The following is a 24,730-nucleotide window of genomic DNA, read 5'->3' as shown; positions in this document are numbered from 1 at the left end:
TTTCCCTTCATTTCAGAGTCCTCCACTGTAAATTTGTGCCTACTTCTATCAAACTTTTAAATATTGCTGCCTGGCTGGGCCTGTAGGGATTGTGCAATAGTTTCTTGGTGTTTTATTATGGGGCTGTGTGCAATGTGTTTTTAGCATGAGGTGAGTGTTATTTTGTTATGAGTAATTTATTGGTGTGTGACTGAAACAGCTGATGCAGTTTTATGTTTGTTTACTGTAATAGTAATTATCATGTCATATTTCAAGGTCTTGAGAGAATAGCATAGAAAATATTCAGTTAACAGAGAAATAGAGAAATTGCCTCCATTGAACTAAAACTGGATATCTTACAAACAAACAGCACTCACTCTGTCTTGTCCAAAATTCATGACAAAAATACTGATTAAAAAGTTTTTTTTTAAACAAACCAAAAATAAATAAATACATAAATAAAACAGACAAAACAACAAAAAATGGTAATAATAGTAATTATATTAACTATTTTTTCGAATTTGTTTATTAAATAATACTTATAATAATTGTTTACCACACACTGTGGTTGTTATTGAACTTCTACATAATAAATCTGTCCACATTCCAAACAGGAAACGCTCAGAAAAAAAATAAATACTCTTTTTAAAAGAGTCATTTCTTCTTTCTCACCATATTGTTTTACTTGTATTTTAAAAAACAAACTTTTTACCCTTTGACATGTGGCTGCTTCCTGTGGGACAGCATAAACTCCAATAACACCGCGTGGCACTTGGAGGCACAAAAAAAAAAAAAAACCCAGGTTGGATCGAGGAGGGGCCCCGTATAAAAGGAGGGGCCAACGGGTCAGATTTCCTGGGGGGTGCGACCCCTGACCCGCTGACGGACGTCCTGTCTGTGCTGAAACTGCGCGCATCCGCTGATCCACGCACGCAGCAGCAGCCTGCAATCGCTGGCGGAGGCCTATCCACATGATTTACAAATCTTCCGCCCAGCTGTTGAGGGTGAGGGGGGGGACTGTCCAACTATCGCAGCATCCTTCCCAGCAAGTAGGGGGAGAAAAAAAAGGGAGAAGCTAAACAAGCAGAAGTTTTCCTCTGACTGGCGGAAAGAGGAGTCGACATGGATGAAAATGAGCAGTTTGTGTGACTAAACGAAACAAAGACTGATGGGATTCTTCTCCGCCGGCTGAAAGAATGATCACATAGCTCGTTACTTTGGTGTTGTGTTGTGTTTGTGTGTGTTTGTGTTTGTGTGTGTGAGGGGGGAAAAAAAGCTTTAAAAGTGTGGGGAAGTTTGAAGCTGGGGTGGTGGTGGTGGTGGGGGGGGAGAGCTGGCCATGGCGCGCCAGAGCGAAGACGCCGGGATGGCCAAAGCTGCAAAAGTCAAAAGGCAAAGAAAGAAGAAAACTAAGGAGAACAAAACCAGGACTGTCCACGCAAACATACTGTATGATCACGCCAAAGGAGAGGAAAACCCAAACCGACACTATGCAAACAACAAGATTAAGACGACCAAATACACTGTGCTGTCTTTCCTGCCAAAGAACCTTTTTGAACAGTTTCATAGGTTTGCCAATGTTTACTTTGTCTTCATCGCCTTGCTGAATTTTGTTCCAGTTGTCAATGCGTTTCAGCCAGAACTCGCTCTGGCTCCTGTAGTTTTCATCTTATCTGTCACTGCCATCAAAGACCTATGGGAGGACTACAGAAGACACAGGTCGGATAAAGAAATCAATCACATGGATTGTCTGGTTTACAGCAGGTAAGTTGGGCCTAAAAAACACTGGCACCCACAAGAGTCCAGATGTTGCTTGAAACCTGTGTGTGTGTGTGCTTGTATTTAGTTGTTTTTCCATCAGTGTTCAAAGTACACACTGTCCTTCTCTAATGCATCTTGCACACATTCACATCAGCTGTTCCAGACTAAAAGAAAAACAATCAGGACACATTTTCTTTTCTTTTCTTTTTTTTTTTTTTTTTTAACTTTCCTGTCAGACCATGCAAAGTCTTTGCAGGGCCTTCATGCATGAACCCAGCTGTCAGTCTCTCTATGAGATTTATTCATCATTTGTGGGTCCAGGTTGTGTAGGTGCAGGCCTCAGTTAAACCTGGATAACACATGAGGGAAGATATGGAATCCAAAAACTGTAGAAAAGCTTTAGTTTGACACCTACCTATCTGTCAGAGAGGAGAAGTGTGTGTGTGTGTGTGTGTGTGTGTGTGTGTATGTGTGTGTGTGTGTGTGTGTGTGTGTGAAACCCTCTCTGACAATACAGATGTTTCTATATATTGTCACATACTACCTGACGACCTGCCCCTACCCCCCCACCCTCACCTTTAAGCTTTCTCTACTACTAACTATTTGACCCTATGTGTGCATGAGTGTATTTTGCTAATGAAAAGCAGCACTGTGTTTCATGTACAGAGCATAATTCATGGTAATCAAAAGGCTCAGTGTTTAGTAGCTCCGCAAGTTTTAGCAAAGTCTTGACCCAAGCTGTTCTGTCAAGGTTGGGGACATAATTGAATTTTCTTCTGCTGTGGCAATATTGTGCAAAAACATTCCCTTTTTCTCATTCTGAACGTAGCAACAGCTAACTTTGACCTGACCTATGTTGCTTTCTTTTCTTTTTTTTTCACTTTCTCAAGGTTAGATACACACTAGCTGCTTTTTTTTTCCTTTTTTTTTTTTCTCTTGAACCACACATCAATTTAATTCTCTGGAGAAGTTCCAGCTGCAGGTGAACCACATGTGTATCAAGTTCATCTTCAGACAGGCACTTTTTCACGTGGCGGCACAGGGGGGGGGAGGTTTTTTTTATTTATGATACAGGACATTCCATTTTTATCAGAAATACTAATATTTACAAAGTCTTGATTAATGGAAGGGGGATGTTTCTTTCCCCGTTCATCATGGAAAATTTACTTGAGAAGATTCCTACTAAATTGAGATATAGGCACGGCAGGTGAAGTCACATATTTAATCTAGTGAAATACTTGTATCTTAATGTGCTTTCCAGAGTTCTAATAACATCCGCTGTCCTGAAGAATCTGAACTCCAGGTCACTGAACGTCTGATTTTTATCGTGTTGTTGTCCGTCGAAAGCTGGAATATCCCTCCACGACTGGATAATTAATTAGTGATGTGTGTGGGCCACTTTTTCACTGCTCTACTTACTGTACTTGTTTTTGCTGTCTTGCGAAGAGAAATTGACAAGAAAGGAAGATTAATTTCACATTGAAGCAGCACTCAAGGACAGACTTTTGACAACCAGTAGACTGCAGAAATAATGAATTTTCATCAGGCTGCCCTCGTTTCACTTTTTTTCAGTTTGTTCCACAAAAAAAAAAAAAATCAGATTTGATCCTCTTTTACTTTTGAATACAGATGTTCAAGTAATGAAGTATATTATAAACAGGTAGAAAATCCCTAAATAGAAACATAACAGGACGTCCGAGCTGCTTTTGTAACAGTAAAGTAGTGCAGCATTGCCTTTAACCCTTTAAACAAAGATCACCAGTAAGAAGAGCGCTCTGGGGTATTTCCAACAGCCATAGTATTCATAGACACACTATCTTGGTATGTTATGGTTACAGTGGGTTGTGGACATTTAATAAGGTGTGAAGACAAAGATAACAAGAACCATGTGCTCGTTGGATTCACGCTGATAAAATGCAAATGTACCCATTGGGGAGTCAGTGTATATTAACTGATGTTTAGTGAAACAATTTTAAGTTTTCCCCTCAACTCCAGTTGACTTATTGTCACTTGACTCAGATGTTTAAGTTTCACTGTGCAGAGTTTGACACCTGGGAGGCTGTTTTCACATTCATCTGCTTTAGTTTCTCTTAGTTCACCTTAAACCTGAGTTTAAGACGTGTACATACAGGCAGGATTTCTGACATCACAACTACTTAGGTGCCAGTTATGGTCTAACATGCAATTTTAAGTGTGATGCATACATTTAATGGACTTCACAGTGTCCAGCAGTTAAACTTTAGAAATGAATGTTTGTGTATTCGTCAATTCTGGGTGTTTCAATAGGAGAAGAGGTTGTTTTTTTTATTGTAATGATGTAAAAGGAGTTTGTTTTGTGAGGGGAAAAAACATATCAGACATATATTATTCCAAGCAAATGTCCAGAGGGGTCTTTAAGCTTATTTTTTTAAAATAGAGCCTCTATTAAACTGCTTGCAAAGCAGCAGTTCTAGACTCACAATGAGACCATTTTAATACAAACTCTATACTTCAGAGGCTTTCATGGCCAGTCCCACCCTGCAGACGAAATTCTTGTCATTGTATTGTTTTTGGCTTGGGCAGTGGTAAGCTTGTATAGACCCTTCACAGTTTGCATTGAAGCCACTTCTTATGTAACGGCAAACTTCAAGCACTTACTTGGCAGGTTTGTTCTTTGTCCTCAGGATATTGATTCATTTTCAGGCTATGGAAAAATAGGAAATGTTACCAAGATGTTTTTATTGCAGTCCAGTGGTGTTATCTGTTGCCCCCGTCGATGTTTTTAATGCTTGTTCCGCTCACCATCGGGAATATAACGTGCATGGAAAAACTCCGATTTTCATGCTGACACCACGTGCATTTTAACTGACAAAATTCAAGGAAAGAAATGTTTTTATGTACTCCGATGCCAGTCATTAACGTCACTAAGGGGGTTGTTATGAATAAATAACTGAGTGTTTTTCCTTACACTTCAGGACTGTTGTTTATAGCATGCGAGATATGCATTATTTAGCATATTTGCTACCAGGAATATCAAATTGGTCCGAAATGAACCACGGTTACCATTAGCAGAGTCTCCAAATTATTATCCATCCGTTAGTGTTTTTGCACTTTAATGGCTGAGAGTGCTGCACACAATAGTGACATCAGGTACAGTAGCCTACCCTCACACCATTGACTCATTTTGTGGTGAGAAGAACTACTCTGTTGACTAAAAATAGAAAATCCTGGTGAGACTTTCTCAGCGTATGACTTGTAACTAATAATGTTGTGTCATATGAGTGGAATTCTTCATTAGGTGAGTAATCCTCTGAAACAGACTTTAGCTGGGCAGGATGTGCACAATATGTTGCTCTCTGCTTGGAGATTGTTGGAGTTTGATGGGCATACAGTATTGAGTAGGGTGTCTAGAGGAATATGTTCAGCCAGGCCGAATTCAGGAGTTGGTTTAGCTTCAGCATCAACAAACAGGCTGTGCTCTCTTATGCATGACATATTTGCTGTCCCATACAGATTTATGGAAGCGGAGCTGACATGTCTGTTTATAGAACTACTAATTATTGAAAACAATAGGTTGGTGTCTCTTATCCCACCGCTGTTTGCTCTCTCATTGTTCTGGCAGGGCCGAGAGACGCTATGTGGAGAAGTACTGGAAGGAGGTGCGGGTGGGAGACTTCATCAGGCTGCGTTGTAATGAGATCCTCCCGGCCGATGTTCTGCTGCTGAGCTCCAGTGACCCGGACCGCCTGTGCCATATTGAGACCGCCACACTGGACGGAGAGACCAACCTCAAGCAGAGGCAGGTCGTCCGCAGCTTCTTCGACCTGGTGAGATGACCGTTCCACTACTACAAAGTTTGATAGCAAAAAAAAAAACAGAAATGAAACCCGTTTCCCTCAAAAGTGTGAGTGGTAACTGTGCCCGCTGTGGTTTCAGCCTGTTACCATGGTTACACAAGTTACCTAGAATCTCTCTGACCAGCGTATGAACCATGTCCCCAGCCTTCCACCAATCAGAAAGAAGTATATACCTAAATGAGCATTTACTGATCATTGCATGAACAGTTATGGTGAAAACATATTTGATCAAAATATCCTGGGTGTGGTTTAAAGAAGTACAATACCAGTACCCTTAAATTGATATAGATAACAACAGAATACTTTTCATTTCCTTCCTTACTTCCTTCCTTATTTTTCTACCTCATTCAATACCATGTGAATGTAAGCATTCAGTCGCGTAAAATGCCACCACTCCTCCCTATCTAAATGATTTGGTCCAATAATTAAAAAAGTTATACAGCTGTGATAGTGGGCCAATCACATGTCACACTAAAACAAACAAAGTATTTAAAAAAATCTAGACCTGGGTACAAAAATGATTAATTGAAGGTATCGTTTGATTGGAGAAGTTCTGATACCTCTTGGTACCGGGTTATTTTGGTCAATAATTGAGTAGCGATACACAGCTCTAGTACTCCTATACAGTTTAGATACTATAGAGCAGTTTATGATTGGTTTTGTGTGTCTCGTGCATGCGTAGATTGACTTGCATGTCAACGTATGCCGGGGAGGTTAAACCCATTCACACTAATGGTTTCACACAATTCTACTGACCTACAGGGGGCAGTAATGTGCCAATAAACATATCAACACAACAGCAAAAGTAGAGTAGAAGAAGAGTTCAAACTTATAAACATGGATTTAAACAATGCAGGGATTTAAAATATTCCAAAATCAGTGTTGCAAATGATTTATGAATGTTGATCTGTTTGCAGGACTGTGATTTTGACCCCTTGAAGTACAACAGCATAATTGAATGTGAAAAGCCCAACAATGACCTAAACAGATTCAGAGGCTACATGTGAGTATTATCTTTGGTCAGTTCTGTATGGTACATGGTGATGATCAGATGGTCAGCTTTCTTATTTGTCAACTCATTTTTATGTCTCTGAAGGTTTATTAACTGCAGTGATATTGTGAGTAATGTTTAACTCCAAAATGGAAATTATGCGATTATGCGGTTTGTTTATAAGCCAGGATTTTCCAACTTATAATTATGACTTGAACAGTTTTTCCTAGTCAGGATTACAATTTGCGGTCATACTGAAGCTGTAGTTCCTTGGCCTGCACCACAACTTGGGTATTTACCATCAACAGGCTGACTCTCCTCTGTTACACCTTACTTCCCTTTTTTGTACGTGTTCATGGTAGAAAAGCAGCAGGTTGTAAAATACCTTTTCTCAAGATGGACAGACATGAATGATGGTCTAACAGCATTAAACATACATGGATAATAACCGTAATGATGTCATCAGACAAATCTCACCATGGATTTAGGATACAGATGTTGATACAAATGTTTCTCTAAGGGGATATGTCATGTTTTTTATGATTTATTGTTATTTGTATACCATTATAATGTCAGATGTTTATGTTAAACCCCAAAAGTCCAATGTGAGGTCTGCTCTAAATGTTTTGTATGCAATATGACCTCTACTTCCTCCTCATGATGACATCAGATTGTTCACAAATGCCCATAAGGGTTGTTCACATTGTCCAATCGCGTGTTTTGGATTAGATTCAGGAGCAAATATGTATGGATGCATTTGAGATTTGACGTAAAGAACAGAAAAAAGAAGTGAGATCCTTTTAATACTGTTTGTTGACTTAGCCTCTGCAACCAATCAGAACAAAGTGGGCTTGTCAGGAGGGGAGCCTTAAAGAGACAGGAGCTGAAACTGCCTGTTTCAGACAGAGGCTGAACTGAGGGGCTGCACAAAGAGCCAGTGTAAGATAAATGAAGAGTGTAAGTGTAAATCATGCAAAGATATTCCAGAAGAGAATCAGAATATACATTTAGACCTGAAGATGTACCTCAACAGAAAGCCTTACAAAGTGGGAGATGAGGTTTGAAGGATGGGGAAGGAGTTTATTAGGAGGGCAGGATCTGACATATAAAACTATACAGTTAAATTATGGGAAATGTAGGATTCAAGGTTTGACCCACTTCCCACTTTAGGGACTAAATCAGTGAAGTACTCCTTTAACATATTTATGCTCACGTTGATAAGTGATATGCACCGTGTTTACATTACCCACCTTTCAGCTGCTGCCAGTTTTACAGTAAGTTGGATTTGTGCCAAGTGTGTCTGCACAGCCTTTTCATTGAGTCTCCACAGGGAGACATGTTGGATAAGTTTGTGTGAGGTAAAAGAGGAGAAACGCCCTCTGAGCTTTCGGTAAAGCGGGCAGACTGACCTGCACTCACATGATTATGACATTTATTCTTTGCTCAGAAGGAGACCAGATGCTGCAGGTATTCAGTTGCCAGGCTACGGCGGAGCACTGGGCACAGCGGCGGAGGTGAGGGTGGAGGGTAGAGGAGGAGGGGGACTTGTCTCAGTAGTGTTTTATTACATTATGGCCAATGGCACTGAGTCTAATCTCTCTACCTTCCAGGGAGAGAAAGCACTCTGCGTCTCAGAGTGTTATCAATTTCTCGAACAGCGTGAGCTATGAACTAGGACGAGCTGTGTGTGAACTACGGCCGCCCGGAGCTCAGGGACACTGTTATTAATCTATAATGGTGGTGACGTGTCAGCCTGCCTGCTGTCAGAGGCCAAAGGATGAACATTCCTGTTGGTAAACATGCTGACAGTTGTGTGACTTTGAAAGAAGCTACAACAGAAATGTTTAAGCGCTGCTCCCAGCTAAAGGTTGCGAGCTGTTTAACTAATACACTTGTAATCCTTGATTTAGTAATGGGATTATGGCTGATGTTTAAAGCTCTTCTCTCCCCCACAACAGGCGCTTTTGCCCGTCATTTAATACAGCTCAACATACATCTCACTTTCGTTAAAAGGCTTTTCTTCTGAAAGGGGTTTGAACTTCCTCAAAAGGCTGGCTAAGCGCTGAATGCAGTCTTTGTATGACATCTACACCCCTAGATGAGCCTGACAAGCTTTAAACGTAAGAGTCTGAAATCTGAGGGTCCGCGATGAAGCAGTGAATTGCCTGATTGACTCTAAACCCGAGGGGTTTGTGTGGAGCGGTAGCACGGTCAGTACTTCTATATCAGAGGGAAATTTGTGCTGAGATAAGGGCTCCTGGTGAGGGAAGACCATGATGCTTTAGAGCGTGATCGATTGAGGTGCTCAGCAGAATAAACTGATGTTGTCTTCAGTGGGACTCTGCTATCAGGGGATACTATATTTCTTTCAGTGCTATCAGTATTTTATTTATGTTTTATTTTGCCTCGGACCAGCGCTTCCAGTAATGTTTCAAGCATTTTGTAACCTGCTTTTGACAGAATCCATCGAAGTAACAGAAGAGATGCACTTTACAAAGAAAACCTGCTGCTGAGAGGCTGCACCATCCGCAACACAGAGGAGGCTGTGGGAATAGTCATTTACGCAGGTTGGCCTCCAAAATAAGCATGTTGTCAGCTTCATATTTGACCCCTTAACAGCTCCTGCTAATACTGTGTGTCTTTGCAGGTCATGAGACCAAAGCCATGCTGAACAACAACGGCCCTCGCTACAAGCGCAGTAAACTGGAGAGACAGATGAATGTAGATGTGTTCTGGTGTGTCATCATCCTGCTGGTCATGTGCCTGTTCACTGCTGTTGGTGCGTAGCATTTACAGAGTTAAACAGTTAATGTGAGAAATTCTTGTGGTCCAGTGGAGAAATTTCAATTTTCTCTCAATTTCTTTAGATATTTTTGAGGAAAAAGAGAAAAAAAAAGGTTTTGGTTTGAGTTTGCTGTTGCATTTCTATCTTCTCCTTCTAGTGTTTATATGAGTTGACCTTGTGGTGTTGCTGTTCCAGGTCATGGGCTGTGGATGTTACAGTACGGAGATAAGAGGCCTGTGTTTGACGTTCTCAGTCCAGAGGGGACAGACTTATCGCCCATCATGTCAGCTATTTATCTCTTCCTCACTATGATCATCGTCTTTCAGGTACGAAACAGAGAGAAGCTGAATGAGGCAAAGACAGTAACGTAAAGATATGAACAAGACATATAGCTTAGTTTGAAATGCTTTATGCCTCTGTATACGAGCATTGCTATTAATCAAATTGAGTGTAGTAATTGTTGTTCAGGGTGTGACCTCTAGATTTTTATCATCACGTATGTGGAACAGAAATGAGGAAGAAAATGGTTAAAATGCAAAATCATATTTTTCATACAATCAAAAAAAGAAAAAGTTACTCAGAACTGACAGTTATTGATTCTTCTTCTTCTTCTTTTTCTCCGCTTGCATGCAAAAATGTCAGAGATAATGTCGCCCTGTCCTGTGTCAGATGTTGCAACTAGTTCCCCTGATATCAGGTCATATTTGAAATAAATGGAAAGTTAGTCAAGATAGCAGTTTGGTTTCACTGTACAAATAGTAACTGTTTGTGGTTGGAGACCATCCAGTATTGCCAGACATTGCCTGATACACTTTCAAATAAACACATGACTCTATTGGCTCCCAGGCACAGAGAGTGTGCGGGCTGAATTGTCCTCCCAAAAGCTATGACTCATTTCTCCAGAACCACTTTCCAGAAATGTTGCTTGTAAATGTCCCACTGGAGGATACACCAACATTTTTTAAACAATCAAACATATACCCAGTACACTTATATATTATTACTTTTACTGTGAAGATTTTGACCTTGAAAAAGTGAATGAAAAGCTGTAAAACTCTTAAACAGTTGTTCCCGACCTTTTTTATTAGATGTACCTCCATACCCCTGTCAGAAGGAAGTTGGAAATAAATGGTGGTGTAGATGAAGAGGTACTTGAGCACTTCAACACTACCATTTATTTCAACTGTTTATCCATTACTTTTAGACAGGTATTCCATCTGTTTCTCCATTCATTTGAGCTATTTTAACCATTTATCTATTATTTGTAACAGTTTTGACAATTTATCTGTTACTTTTAGCTAACTAGTTTAACCATGTATCCATTACTTTTAACTAGTTTAACCATTTATCCATTACTTTTAGCTAACTAGTTTAACCATTTATTCATTCATTTTAGATCTTTTAGCTATTTTAACCAGTATCCATAACTTTTAGCTAACTATTTATCCGTTAGGCTACTTTTAGATATCTGTTTAAACGGTTTATACAGACATTTTAGCTATCGTTAGTTGCAGGTTAGCTGTTAGTTAACTATTTAAACTGTCTACCCATCACTTGTTTAGCTAACGAAATCCAAATCTCTGTTTGCTAGCTAGTTGTCACACACTGGCTACACATGATGTTCAGGTTTTTACAGCTGACTCAATATGTGAGTTTATTTATTTATTTAGTAAGTCGATTAAAATCAAAATTTCTGTTTTTCAAGATTAGGGGAGTTTCTCCACAATCCTTTCATGCACCCCCAAGCAACAGAAGAAGTACCCCCAAAGGGAACGAGGGGGTACAAGGGGAAGCGCTGCTGTAAAATGTATTTACTGCAAACGACTCACATAGCAGGCCTAGAAAACCCATAACTGGCTGTACCTCTTTTCTAATAAAGACCCTGTCCTCCCCTAGGTCCTGATACCCATCTCCCTCTTTGTGTCGATTGAGATTGTAAAGATCTGCCAAGTGTACTTCATCCATCAGGACATGGATCTGTACGACGAGGAGACAGACTCTCACCTGCAGTGCAGAGCTCTTAATATCACTGAGGATCTCGGCCAGATGCAATACATCTTTTCTGACAAGACAGGCACGCTGACGGAGAATAAGATGGTGTTTCGGCGCTGCACTGTGGCTGGAGTGGAGTACTCCCATGATGCCAATGGTGAGACAAGCCAGCATCACTGTACAGCATAAACACCCTTCATCCCAACACAAAAACAGTTAGCAGTCATTGCCTTTTTAAGTCACTCTCAATGATGTTTTCCTGTGTGTTTTCCAGCTCGAAGACTTGCTATGTACCAAGAGATGGATTCTGAGGAAGAAGAGTGTACCTCCCACGGTGGCACCCTTCCCAGAAGGGACAGTGTGGCTAGCCACCAAAGCGCCCGGGTGGTGCTGCGCTCCCAGAGCACTAAGTCCCACCGCAGGACGGGGAGTAGGGCGGAGGCAAAGCGAGCTAGCATCCTGTCTAAACACACAGCCTTTAGCAGTCCTATGGTCAGTGCTCTTTACTATCCCGATGTCCTTGTGATCGTTCTGCTTGTCTGCTCTCCTCTGATAAACCCTCTTCTGTCCTGCAGGAGAAAGATATCACCCCCGACCCTCAGCTTCTAGACAAAGTCAATGAATGCAGCAGTCAGATGGACTTCATGCGCTTCCACAGCCAGCCCATGTCCCAGCTGCCCTCTGAACTCTCTGACATCATTGATTTCTTCATCGCTTTAACCATCTGCAACACGGTGGTGGCGTCCTCCCCCAACCAGCCCAGGCAGAAGGTGAGAGTCACCTCTACAACATCTCACACTTCCTTCGGGTCAATATGGGATGACTTTGTCCCAATTTAGAAGTTAATGAGATAGTTGATGTGGTCAGAGAGGTGTTTTGGGTTATTTTACACTGAATTTGAATGTAAAATGTAAAATTTCAGTTTTTTTGTTTGCTTTTTCACTGGTTCTGGTTTGACTCTTGCCTCTCTTACGTGTGTGTGTGTGTGTGTGTGTGTGTGTGTGTGTGTGTGTGTGTGTGTGTGTGTGTGTGTGTGTGTGTGTGTGTGTGTGTGTGTGTGTGTGTGTGTGTGTGTGTGTGTGTGTGTGAGACTGTCATGTCTAACTAGCAGGTGAAGCAGGCCTTGTGTTTAATTACAATAATAGTCATGTCTCTTGGGTCAGTGAAGCGGCTAAAATTATATTATTGTGCCGACAACATATCAGTGTATCCGAGCTCTCTTGCTAAAATAAACTGAGCTCACGTAGTGTATTTACATCATTACATCCTTTTATCAGAGACTATATTCACTAGGTTCAAGTACAACTCCATAGGGACTCCATGCTGGAAAAGAATGAATTTAGAATAAATGAAAATGATACTTAGAAATGTTGTCAGAACTTTGACAATCTTGCCTGAAAATATTCTTAAAAAAAATAGATATGAACCTAGATGACCTTTTTTTTGTTGGTGGCGACATCTTCCAACTATTTTCCTTGTGCAATGAAATCCCTGCTCTGCTTTATTAGAGTCTAGAGATGTGACAGAAACCAAGGAGACAGAGAGACGGGAGAGGATGATATGCAACAAAGGTCCACTGCCGTAATGGAACATTGCAATTTTATCTGTTTGCAAAGAGCCCCTAACTGGCTCTGTCACTTTTTCTGATGAGAGTAGTTGATTGTAGTTGTTGATGACCTTCGCCAGCTTGCTACTGAATATACCGTGCAGAGATATTGTATGACAGGATGTTTTCATTTGGTGTATTTTAATGAGTCACAAGCACACAAAAAAAAAGTTTGGAACAGCTGCCCCCAAGCATGTGTCTTTTAAGGATTCCTACAGATGTCTGTGCACCGTTTCCCATAAAATCACAGTAATAAGTTTAATGAATGTTTTAAGTCTATATATTTTTTTGATCTTATTGTTTTTTTTACTGTTCATTTGCAGTCTTTGAACCACTTTCTTCGTGTCAGCATGCTCCTGAGATTGGCTGGTAAACAAGATGTCTAGAAAGCTGGGAGGTATGATAGGGAGCATCAGTGGGAGATCCAACAGGGGCTAATTCTACTGATATCCCTCCAAAAATGGCTAATGCCTCTCTAATCTTGCACGTATTTTTGTTTTTCTTTTATTGAACCACACAGATGTAGTTTTCATCTTTTGCCAAAAAAACAATGAAGCGTGTCGCAGCTTCTTTTTTTTTTTTTTTAACTAGTTCTCCAAGAAAAACACTATCTCAATAGCTCAAAAACCTTTCAAAATTCTCACACAGCCTCCCTCTGCACGTAGTGTTCGCTTTTTTGTTGCCTGCATCTTTGATGTGTGTATCCGTGTTTTGTTTTTTGTGTGAGCCTGGGTGTGGTTGTCCTGTTCAGATGTGATATCCTCTCTTCGCCACACTGTGCACTGGCTCGCTTCTCCTGCCAGTCAGATGCACAAATCAGTGCAGATCACGCTTTATGCTGTGACACATTATTTATGTTCTTTGTGTTTCTGTTTGAAGGTTATCTGATAAGACAAAATCTGCACAAAACTGTTTTTTCCCTTTTTTTTATGATTATGCCTTTTTTGTTCTTTGTGCCAGTGTAATTGTTCACGTTTTTATTATGATGCCCTTGTGGCTAACCTAGCACCTGAATGATTTATACATATATATACATGTGAGAATTGTGGCTCCTGCTGCCAGGAGACCTCACAGTGAGTCACTCTCTCTGCTATTGTGCTGCACCGCCTTGGGGTAAAGGATTTGGCTAGGGTTGAAGCCAGGAGGTGCATTTTCATCAGAACGGAAGTCTCCGTGCCATAGGAACTGACCTGTATAATGTTCACAATTTGCAGAATGTAATAATGTTTGAATTAGTATGATTGACTCAGTTGCCATCTGTTCATTAGCGTCTCTTCCTGTCCTCCAGGTTCGGATGAGGTTTGAGCTGAAGTCCCCAGTCAAGACCATCGAAGACTTCATCAAACGCTTCACCCCCAGCCGTCTGACCTCAGGCTCCAACAACAGCAGTTCCTCCAGTCTGATCACCAACCGCTCCTCAAACAAGGGATGCTCCAGCATGCTGTCCTCTCCCTCGGCAGAGAGCACGCTTACCAAGCTGAACGAGGAGTGTAGCAGAGGCCTGGAACACACCTTTAGTCCTGTGCCTCCTTGCTATGACGGGAAGGCCTGGACCCTGGAGGAGGGCGAGCTGCGCTACGAGGCCGAGTCGCCGGACGAGGCGGCGCTGGTGTACGCCGCCCGGGCCTACAAGTGCTCCCTCGTCGGACGCCTCCCTGACCAGGTGACGGTGGAACTGCCCCACCTGGGGAAGTTGAGCTTTGAGCTGCTGCACACACTGGGCTTCGACTCCACCAGGAAACGCATGTCTGTGGTGGTGAGACACCCTCTGACCGACCAGATCACCGTCTACACCAAAGGAGCAGACTCTGTCATCATGGACCTCATCAAACCTCCTGGCACAGGTAGGAAAAGCCTCATTTATACTTTCGCCGTAGTTTGTCAGGTTGTGGTTTCCAGTTAGGAATTCATCACAGTGTTAAGGTGGAATTTAGAGTTGGTGCACTCTTCATAAATGATTACACAGCTGTTGGTTTGAAGTGCTGTGTGGCTGGCGCAGTATCACGTCCGTAGACGTCTCCGCCAGAATTGATGAATCGTGGCTGTGAACCGGAGATTGGCCACAAATCATTTGATGTAATCTTCACTTGGCACATGGGCTTACTGGACATGTCAACAAATTAAGAATATTTTCACTAGACGCTGGTAAATCCCAGATGATTGATTGCCCTGTGTTGTAGCTGCTGCGGGTTTTGTGAAAAACTGTGATTACATGATGAAAACACATTTTTTTGAGACTGCTCTTTTCCTGAGTGCTTCCAGTGTCTGTGGACTAACATGCCTGCTCAGGGTGTTAGTCTTTGTCTAAGAGCTGCCTACTTCACACCCCAGACCTTCATGCTTTCCACTGATGTAAAGTTGTAAACTAGCGTGTTATGTAAGTAGTAGTATTTTTAGAGGAAGTTACTGCTGCAAAACTCAATGCCTACCTTAACTGGCCCTTTTTTAAAGAAGAAAAAACTTCCGGATGTCTGTGTGTATTTTTTCCTCTGTGATCTTCCGAGTTCTTTAATGTCTTAATGGGAAAGGTGTACCAGCTTGTTAGTATTCCAGGCACACCAAGAGCTACACAGGCACTTTTCACTAATGCTCTGTACACAATCTGTCCAGTGGTGCTTAGAAAGAACTGTTTCAACACACCCACTGAACACTTAACACAACACACAGTTGTGTAGGGCTGCAAGTAATGACTATTTTCATTGTTTGTTGTTTTGGTGGGTTTTTTTAATCACATGATTAGTGGGTTTAGTCTATAAAACAGTGAAACATGCCATCAAAATTTTACAGAATCTAATATGACACCAACAACAAGATCCACATATTCAGTTTACAATGGTATAAAACGGAGAGAAGCAGCAAATAGTCACATTTCAGAATCAATTGATAAACTATTATTTTCTTCTTCTTTTTTTTAAAGCTGCAACAGAGTTAAGACTAACTTACTGAACCATGACTGTACATTAAAGGAGTACAATCCATCGGTTATCCTAGCACTCAGCCTGTGAGACTGTTGTGTTTTGTTGTCTGTGGCGGTGACGGACCTGTTTTAAAGTCTGAAAAATAACCCTGATGATGTCATCATGGCTTGAGACTTTTTTATTTTTAACAGAAAGCCTTTGTTATGAAGTGGGCACGTGGAGTTTAAAGGTGCCGGTTGCAGTCACTGTCTGGTTTGTTTCATGCTGGTGTGAAAACTGACAATCTTTCTTTGTAAATATTTCTATGTAATATTTCTGTCATTGATAAATATGTAGTTTAAGAATTTAGTAATCGTGAGTTAAATCTGTCTTAATGATAAGTCAAGAGAAGAAGAATCAAATCTACCCAATTTTCCAAGTGACATAAAGCTTTACTTTGTGGTAACCATGGTAACGTGTATGTGCATCAGCGTGTGAGTGCAGAGATGTTCTCTTACGTCAGAATGTGAAAGGCAGTGAAAACCGAGGCGTTGACCTTGTTTCCTGCTCTCTATTTTTCTAACAGGAAGTGAGTCTCTGCTAATAATACTCTTAATCACTGAGGCCTTATTCTTCATGAGCTCTTATTTAACACCAGAGAAGATAAGAGTTTGAACAGTCAGATTTTTTTTTTTTTTTGTAATATGTTATATATTAGTTAGTTATAGTTATTTATAATGATTAAATTACCAGGGAAGTTTACTCTTTCAGTGCACTGATGTCATTCGACCCTTGTTCTTAATTCAAGTTTAATATATAAATGATTATTTTTGTTTTGTGTTTTTGTTTTTTTATTTATAGCTATTAGCTAATTATAATTAGTGTATAAAATGACATCAGTGCAATGAAACAGTAATCACCAGTGGGCCTTTTAATACATGTATTGATAAACTGTGCCTCCATTACATATCTTTGTCACAAGAGTTTGATAACCACATATAAGGGATCATTGCAAAAAAAAAGTTTGATTATGTATTCTGTACATAACATTATTGGCAAATATATCAATATCAGAATTTTTTTTACCACATAATATCACTATCGGCATCAGCCCCAGCCCTAATTGTCGTCACCACACTGTCCAATCATTGAGTTACCTGTCACTTAGTATGACTTCATGCTTACAGCTGTTGGTTCATTCATAATAAGTCAGTGTACATTTATGAAAGTGTAATACTAAATCAACCAGAGAGCTCCTTTTAAGATAACTCAATGTGTATTTTCTTCACACACCACCCATGATTCATTAAGATCTGGACTTATTTTCACAATGTGATGAAGTACCGGGCATAAAAGCTTCATAAATAGTCTATATATATATATTCCACATATTTATATTCTGATGGGCCGGATCAACCTGCGCAGCGACTCGTCTCAACTTCCTTTCAGTAAAAGCATGCCGTCATGTGGTGTGGGTAATTCATTTATTTCAGATGCCTGGTTAGTGGCTCCCCCCTGCTCATTAGAGGGAGGCATTTCATCTCAACAAGGCATCTCGTCTTCGCGGAAAAAAGGTTTCCAACTAAATTACCTCCTTACGCTGAATCTAGACTGCAACATATCAATGGAGGAAAAGCACTCCCATCTTGTTTTGGCATGTTTTCCAGCTGACGCACAATGCTATTCTTTGGAGAAATTCTGAATTACAATATGATTTATTGTATCGATTTTCCATTGTGAGGATTACGCGGATCCTTTTTGCATTGGGGTACCGCTGGAGTGCTGATTGTTCATCATTTTTATAGCCCTCTATAGAGCGATGTCTGAGCTGGCACACTATGCCATTTTCAGAAGTTTTTCATTCACTTAAAATTCACAGAGCGGCGCTGATCACAAGAGGAGAGGCTTCATCGGGACAGTTCTCACTCCACCCCTCCTCCACCTCCTCCACCTCCTCCTCCTCTTCCTCTTCCTCCTCCTCCTCCATGTGTCTCAGCTCAGCAGCTCTAATGGCTGGCAGGGTGTGTCCTTGTAGAGACAGCTCACCACTTTGTTTTACCGTTGGGTAATACCAGCCAATTAGAGCTGAGAATGAGTTGGGCCTTCTCATAACACAGACCCTCCATAATGGCTCCATTCAAGGCGACCAGGGAGTTGTCCAGTGTCACTCTAATAACAGTGCACATGGAGGTGTTGGAGGTTGACTGTAGACCCTTGAGGGCTTAGAAGTTAGCAGTACTGTGGGCCATGACGTAACTGCAGTCTCGCTCCTGCTGAGGAGGTTTTAAAGCAAATTCCACCTTAAAACAGAATTTGAATCTTATTTAAACTAGTTAGATTTCAAAGCAGACCTTTACATTTAAATCTTGAATCTGTGTGCTCATCAATTCTTGCATTTACAACTTTACAATTTCATACTTTTAAAGCTGCCATAATCAATATTTTCACAATAAGAGCAGATCTAATGACGCTCACTCATAATGACAAACTGTCAAATAATAATCATCAGACTCAGTTCTCAAGAGCTTTTTAGCGTCTTCCAGCTCATGTTTTGCTCCAGTCCAATGCTGTCATTTTTAACTACAACAGGCAGCTGTTTACAGAAGAAAAACCCATTGTGCACTGCTGGCCTACTACAAACAACAAGCAAGCAAAGTTAAGAGCAAGTAGGTGAACACAGTGGAGCATTTAGAAGCTGTAGAGGCACATATTTCCCTCAGGAGTTGGTGGAAAGCAAAGCAGAACTAAAAAGAGTGTAAATATTGGACTTGCATTCATCAGCTGGCCAGAAACACAACTCCAAATGAATGCTATTGTTCCTCCGGATCTGCTGGATGTTGAAATAAGCAACCATGTTACTTAAAAGCTAGATAATATGTTAGTGTTTTCTTCACAGCTTGTTTATGCTGCCCCCGAAGCGCCCAAAAGCAATTGGTGAATACAGCTTTTTACATCCAGGACATAAATGCTATTTTAGGTGGATTTTCCCTTTTCATGGGTAGGGAAAAATAAACATTGTGTGTAGTTCCACCTGCGCCTGTGAGGCTGTCTGGTCCTAGCAGCTATTTGTCAAAAAGGGGGGAAAACTCCTGCTGTCCTTTTGGAAAAAAAAAAAAAAAAAAAATTCTTCCCCTGTGAGCCAAAGAAGAAAAAGAGTTTCTGTCACAAACAACAAAAATCACACTTGAACAAGTTGTCAGATGGAATCATTAGTGAGCAAAATTGAACGTATTACTTTCATACAAGACACCTGCCTCAGATGTGTATAAAAATATATTTGACTCTCTTTCATCACGGTTGAAGACAACATCCTTTTTCCCGATGCTTGAAATTCTTCAAGATTACTGACAGTTTTGTGTTAATTTGCTCCTTTCAGTGGAAATGATTTTTTGCGTGGCGGTGCATGTGTAGAGCTGCCTGCCAAGCTGTTGTGTTATTAGTGAGATTACAAGGCTGGCAATCCGAGTGTTGGCTGGTGCATCTGTGTCAGGAGACTGATAAGGCCAATCTGTTTGTGTACTGTCCTGCTGCCAGAAAGATGCCAAAGATACGACAGCAGAGACACAGTTAAGCAAGACGCATGATACTTCAACACATCTACAAGTAATATATAATCATGTAAAATAGATCACTTTATGTTTTAATAGATTTCCTATATGAGCTTTAAAGTCTGATTATCACATTTTAGCTCGGGTGTCGTCCAGTCTCAGCTCGATGAGTGATATGAAGACTTGGTGATATATACTGAGGCGAAGCATACATGGTTAATTTAGGCGTGAAGACAGATGGCTTTCATGTGCCTCTTGGAAGAAGCCCTTGGCAATCTGGATCCAAAACGCTAAACCACTTATGCCAGTTTCCTGAAAAACAAGGATATATAATCTTTATTCTTTTGTCCTCTTTTATTTTTTTCCCAGGTAACTCCAAAGGGAAACGGCAGAAAAAGATTGTCTACAGGACCCAGAACTACCTGAACTTGTATGCCGCCGATGGCCTTCGCACACTGTGCATTGCAAAAAAGGTAACAGGGATCTGTAAACCTTTTCTTCTTTTTTTTTTTTTTTTTTTAAGAAGTGCTGCCCTCTCTCATTAAAGTGCTTAAGAAGAGTGGAGCTGACGCGTCTCAGTGGCTATTTGGCAGCTTGTGTTTGTAGTCCGCCGCAGATGATCACATGGACCGGCCTTTTCCAAAGTGACATTCTTCGTGACTCAGCTGCAATCTGTGCCACTTTCCCAGGCTGTTAATTTATGCTCTCACAAGCCAGGCTCATTATATCCCTGCTTGTGCAAAAGCCCGTCACCAAAGCAATGTGATAAAACACCTTCTCAAGGTCTCACATTCTCTCATGGATCCTCTGTCATGTAGGCAGAGAAGGAGAAGGCTGCTCCGCTGTTACTGTTACATTTCCCCTCATGTTTTAACAAATGATGCTGTGTATGGATGTGTGTATGTGTGTGTTTGTATAAACTTTTATGTGTTTGTTGCAGATTCTGAGCAAGGAGGAATATGCCTGTTGGCTGCAGCGTCACCTGGAGGCTGAGACGGCCATCCAGGGAAGAGAGGAGCTGCTTTTTGAGTCGGCCCTGCGTCTGGAGACAAACCTCCAGCTTTTAGGTAATATTTACACATATACGTATATATTCTTATATTTTCAGACCTCACAAAAAGATGTAATATCAATGCTACATTTGAAGCTAGGATTAAACCCTAATATCCATTCTAATTTGTGTAGAATATTGATGTTGGCTCATGTTGAGGATGTTGGCGGGTTTGTCACAGTCGTGCATCTTCACCCACAGGAGCGACGGGCATTGAGGACCGGCTGCAGGACGGCGTTCCCGAAACTATAGCCTCTCTGCGGAAGGCCGGCCTGCAGATATGGGTGCTAACGGGCGACAAACAGGAAACTGCTGTCAATATCGCATATGCCTGCAAACTGCTGGACCCCGAGGAGGAGATCCTGACACTGAATGCTGACTCTCAGGTGAGTGGCGGCTGCTGGCGTTATAAAGCTAGACTTGCTTTACTGAGGAGATGAATAAAGAACAATAGCTTCACAAAAGAAACATAAAACTAGAAAAAAAATCTCTTATCTAATATATATAATCAAGATTGTTTTAATGTTTTTATCCTTAAAATAATAGTTTGATATTTTGGGGAATATAGCCTATGTGTACTCCATTTTTTGCTAAGTCATGTCCGTTGACCAAGAAGCTAGTCAGTTTTATCTTGTTTTATTAAATCCATACAAAAAAGTGTAGTCTTGGAAATGATGACAACACTTCTGCAAAGTTTTGTGCCATTTAAGCAAAAGACATATGACATGTTTAATAGTGAGCTTTAGGTGTAGAAGCTTTTTCAACTAGCTTACAGTCATAATGCTAAAGCTAAGCTAAGCTAAGAGGCTTCTGGTGCTAGCTTCATATTGGGATAACTCTTCTCATGCTGTATAGCTCTCAGCAAGAAGGCAAAACAACAATAAACATATTTCCCAAAACTATTCCTTGAACTTTATTTACTGTTTGTGCTAATTGAAAACCACCTTTTATTTATTTTTTTTACTTTTGAACATGTAAAGATAAAAATAAAACCGCTAAAAACAAAACGAGGATAAACAATCAAATGCAATCGACAATAAATCTACACAACTAACTCCATAAACAAATTCTCATAAACAATATAAATTAAAATTTTTCATGTTCAAAAAAGAGCAGGAAGAAGTATACACTTACTTATTCCTCCCTCTTTCTCCACGTCTCATCCATGATCTCATATAAACAAGTTATAAACAACTATCTCAATTTTATATACAACCCAAAAAAAATCCACCTGGTGTCAATAAAACACAACTTAAGACAGTTAACACAACCCTTCCTCCTACTAAAACTGATTCTTTTGTGCATCTTCTTGAACTGATTTACGTTTGTACTTTGTTTTAGCTCCTCATCCAGACCATTCCACAAATTCAGATCATTTTAGGACTGACAATGTTTAATTCCGTGCTGTTGACACATCTGGTTGCCAGATGTGTAAGCAGGCCAGGCAGTTTAATATTAAGCAAGTTAGTGTCCTGAACTCCAACCCACTCTGTGCCTGTCTCTGAACCAGGAGGCGTGTGCGTTGTTGCTGGAGGAGAGTTTACACTACATCCAGGCCAAATTCCTCTGCAGCTCTGCCGACCAGGCTGCCAAGGCCTTCCACACTAACTTTGCACCGTGTGAGATCTATCCCTCTTCATCTCCGTCCTCATCCTCCCACACCTCACCCTTCATGGTGCACCGGTTGGGCCTGGTGATTGACGGGCGCACCTTGGCCTACGCCCTGGATAAGAGCTTGGAGGATAAGTTTCTGGCTGTTGCGCGGAGCTGCCGCTCGGTGCTCTGCTGCCGCTCCACGCCGCTGCAGAAGAGCATGGTGGTCAAACTGGTGCGGAACAAGCTGAAGGTCATGACGCTGGCCATAGGTAAGTCACAGGTCAACATAATCCACTTTGACACATGTAACACCCCTTTTTCTTTGAGCTCTACATGAGATCTCAGTTAGACTTATGCAATTAATACTCTTATATTAGTATATTTGTCAAAAAAAGAAAGTCAGAATGTCCCTTTAGTGAACAAATAACCAGACCTAGAAGTTTAAATAAATCCCAGTCTTGTTCTTGGAGGCATTCAGAGCTGAATTGGGGATTCCTTATCATCTTATTGATTAAACTATAAGCTGTACTCTTGCACCTTTAGGCACCTATCAGCACGTGGTAGCACAACACACATACACACACACACACACACACACACACAGATATCTAGTAACGTCCAGACAGATCAAAACACGCCTGAGCAGACAGCTGCTGACAGGTGAAAAGATAAGTGTGAAGGAAAGCTGAAAACTCACTTCAAATTTAGATAATAAGAGATTATTAAATTAAGTAGACTCATTTAGTTCCAAAAATAGTTTGTCATGAAATGTTCCTCTTATATTAGTAACAGGTTTGGTAGGGATTTGTACACTGATGTTCAAATGTGAAAAGTTCTTATTCTATTCACCCTTGGATATATTTAAGTAGCAGTTGATATGTTTGATGTATTAGAAGTCATTAGTGTGTCTACAAAACTCACATTTAGTGTTTGGAGATTGTGGAAAAACTGATGACCTGACCCCAATAGTGACTTCTTCAGCCAGTGTACTGCCTTACCACTACGAGTATTAAGGGTCCTGCTCTTGGGCTCCTGCAGATTGACTACAAACTACATGTCATCTACCAACCTCGACTAAAGCCTGCACTGGCACGTATCATTCCTACATGTATGTCCTGAAGGCGTTTCACTTTTTGCACTTCATTTTTTCCTCAAACACATTTATATCTTCTCCACAGAGCCTGAAATTAAGTGACCGATAAAAAAAAAAAACCCGATAGAGTGCAGTGTGTTCTTCCTGCTGCAGGGTTAATATAAATTGACTTTGAAATGTAGGTTAAAAAAGGAATGAGCTCTCAAACCTCCTGCATCCTTTCTGTGACCGCTGAGACAAAACAATGTCATTTTAAAGCACCTTAGTACTAACACATTTTGGCTTAATGAAGCTGCAGCATAATAGAGGTGATAAGAGAATGTGACTTATGACTCTTTTTTTTTTTTTTACTGTTTGTCATTTATTTGTTCCTGCTGCACTCAGGAGGATCCTGTTTTTGCCAGGCAAGCGCTTTCCCGTCATTGCTATGTTAGCAGTAATGTGGAGGAAACACACTCCCCACACACTCTTTGATTTTACATCTGTGTGAGGACAGCAGGTGATGGTGAAGCTACATCAACCATCAGAACAGCAGCTTATTAGACCTCATCTACCTCTAAGTTCTCCCACAGTCTATATGTTGATTATATTTGACTTTATGTAAGACACTTCAATGTGTAAATTCTTTCTATTACAGCAATTGAAATAGTTTGCAATTAGCAAGTGGTAGTAATTATTTAATAGCAGGCAATTATGTTGATGCAGGTCAGAAGTGCTGAGATACTTAGTTGATTTGTCAGTGGGCAGAAAATTAATTACATAGAATTTTAAGTGAAAATACCAACTTATGTTGTCTCCAGCTTCTCAGATGTGAGGATTTTCTGATTTGATATTATTAAATTGAATATTTTTAATGTCAAATTGAACAACTAGCCGATTATCCCTTACATACTGTTCAAATTCTGACTCATAATTAGTGTCTATATCAATACATTCATAAATTGCCCATCAGACATTAATACATGTGTGATTAATCGTTCTGTGTGATTAATCTTATGGGAAAAAAGACATTGACTATCACTATTATATGGTCCAGGAGAACATTTTATAGAATATGGTGAATACAACATATGAATGCTGATTTTTTTTTTTTAAACATTTTTAATTAATGAACACAGGTTAAACATCACCTTTGTATATATTGCACGCAAATAAAAAGAATGATGCATTTTATTTCCATTGTTATATATTGTGGGTCACATTAGGAAAAGTTCAACCAAAGTAAATGTGTATAGGATGTTTTTACAGCTCAAATATAAAAATGGGTCAAATTTGACAATGTAGGTGTTAATCCATTAATCAATTAACAGATAAATACTCAGTTTTGATTATTGATCAATCAGTCAACTCATCTTTTAACCATGCCAAATATGACCTTGTTCCAGCGTCCTGATATTAAAGACTTTCTGCTTTTCTTTGTCAGATGTGATGAAACGTTCTTGGGAAATTGGTCAGACATAAACAAGCAATATGATGATATCACCTGTGGAAGTTAGGATGGGTGTTTTTTTACAGTTTTACACATTTTAACAAAATAATTAATTAATTTGACAAAATAATCCTCAGATTAATTGATAATGAAAAGAATAGTTTGC

At 40.3% G+C, this 24,730-nt stretch overlaps 1 protein-coding gene across 1 annotated transcript in view; it reads left to right on the top strand.

Annotated features, from left to right (window-relative positions):
- Nucleotides 1-1,318: 1,318 nt before the first annotated feature.
- atp10a (ATPase phospholipid transporting 10A) overlaps nt 1,319-24,730 on the top strand; it is a 31,445-nt gene continuing 8,033 nt past the window's right edge. Inside the window, exons 1-14 of the mRNA XM_053322333.1 lie at nt 1,319-1,743; nt 5,342-5,546; nt 6,494-6,579; nt 9,028-9,134; nt 9,215-9,346; nt 9,548-9,678; nt 11,249-11,501; nt 11,619-11,836; nt 11,920-12,114; nt 14,239-14,794; nt 19,765-19,868; nt 20,336-20,462; nt 20,648-20,832; nt 21,957-22,311. Coding sequence (XP_053178308.1) covers nt 1,319-1,743; nt 5,342-5,546; nt 6,494-6,579; nt 9,028-9,134; nt 9,215-9,346; nt 9,548-9,678; nt 11,249-11,501; nt 11,619-11,836; nt 11,920-12,114; nt 14,239-14,794; nt 19,765-19,868; nt 20,336-20,462; nt 20,648-20,832; nt 21,957-22,311 — 3,079 coding nt within the window. The remainder of the gene's footprint in view (nt 1,744-5,341; nt 5,547-6,493; nt 6,580-9,027; nt 9,135-9,214; nt 9,347-9,547; nt 9,679-11,248; nt 11,502-11,618; nt 11,837-11,919; nt 12,115-14,238; nt 14,795-19,764; nt 19,869-20,335; nt 20,463-20,647; nt 20,833-21,956; nt 22,312-24,730) is intronic.

Source organism: Scomber japonicus, chromosome 7 (genome assembly GCF_027409825.1).
Source record: "Scomber japonicus isolate fScoJap1 chromosome 7, fScoJap1.pri, whole genome shotgun sequence".
Lineage (NCBI taxonomy): Eukaryota > Metazoa > Chordata > Actinopteri > Scombriformes > Scombridae > Scomber > Scomber japonicus.
The sequence above is the reverse complement of the archived record's forward strand: the minus strand, read 5'-3'. Positions and strand labels throughout refer to the sequence as shown.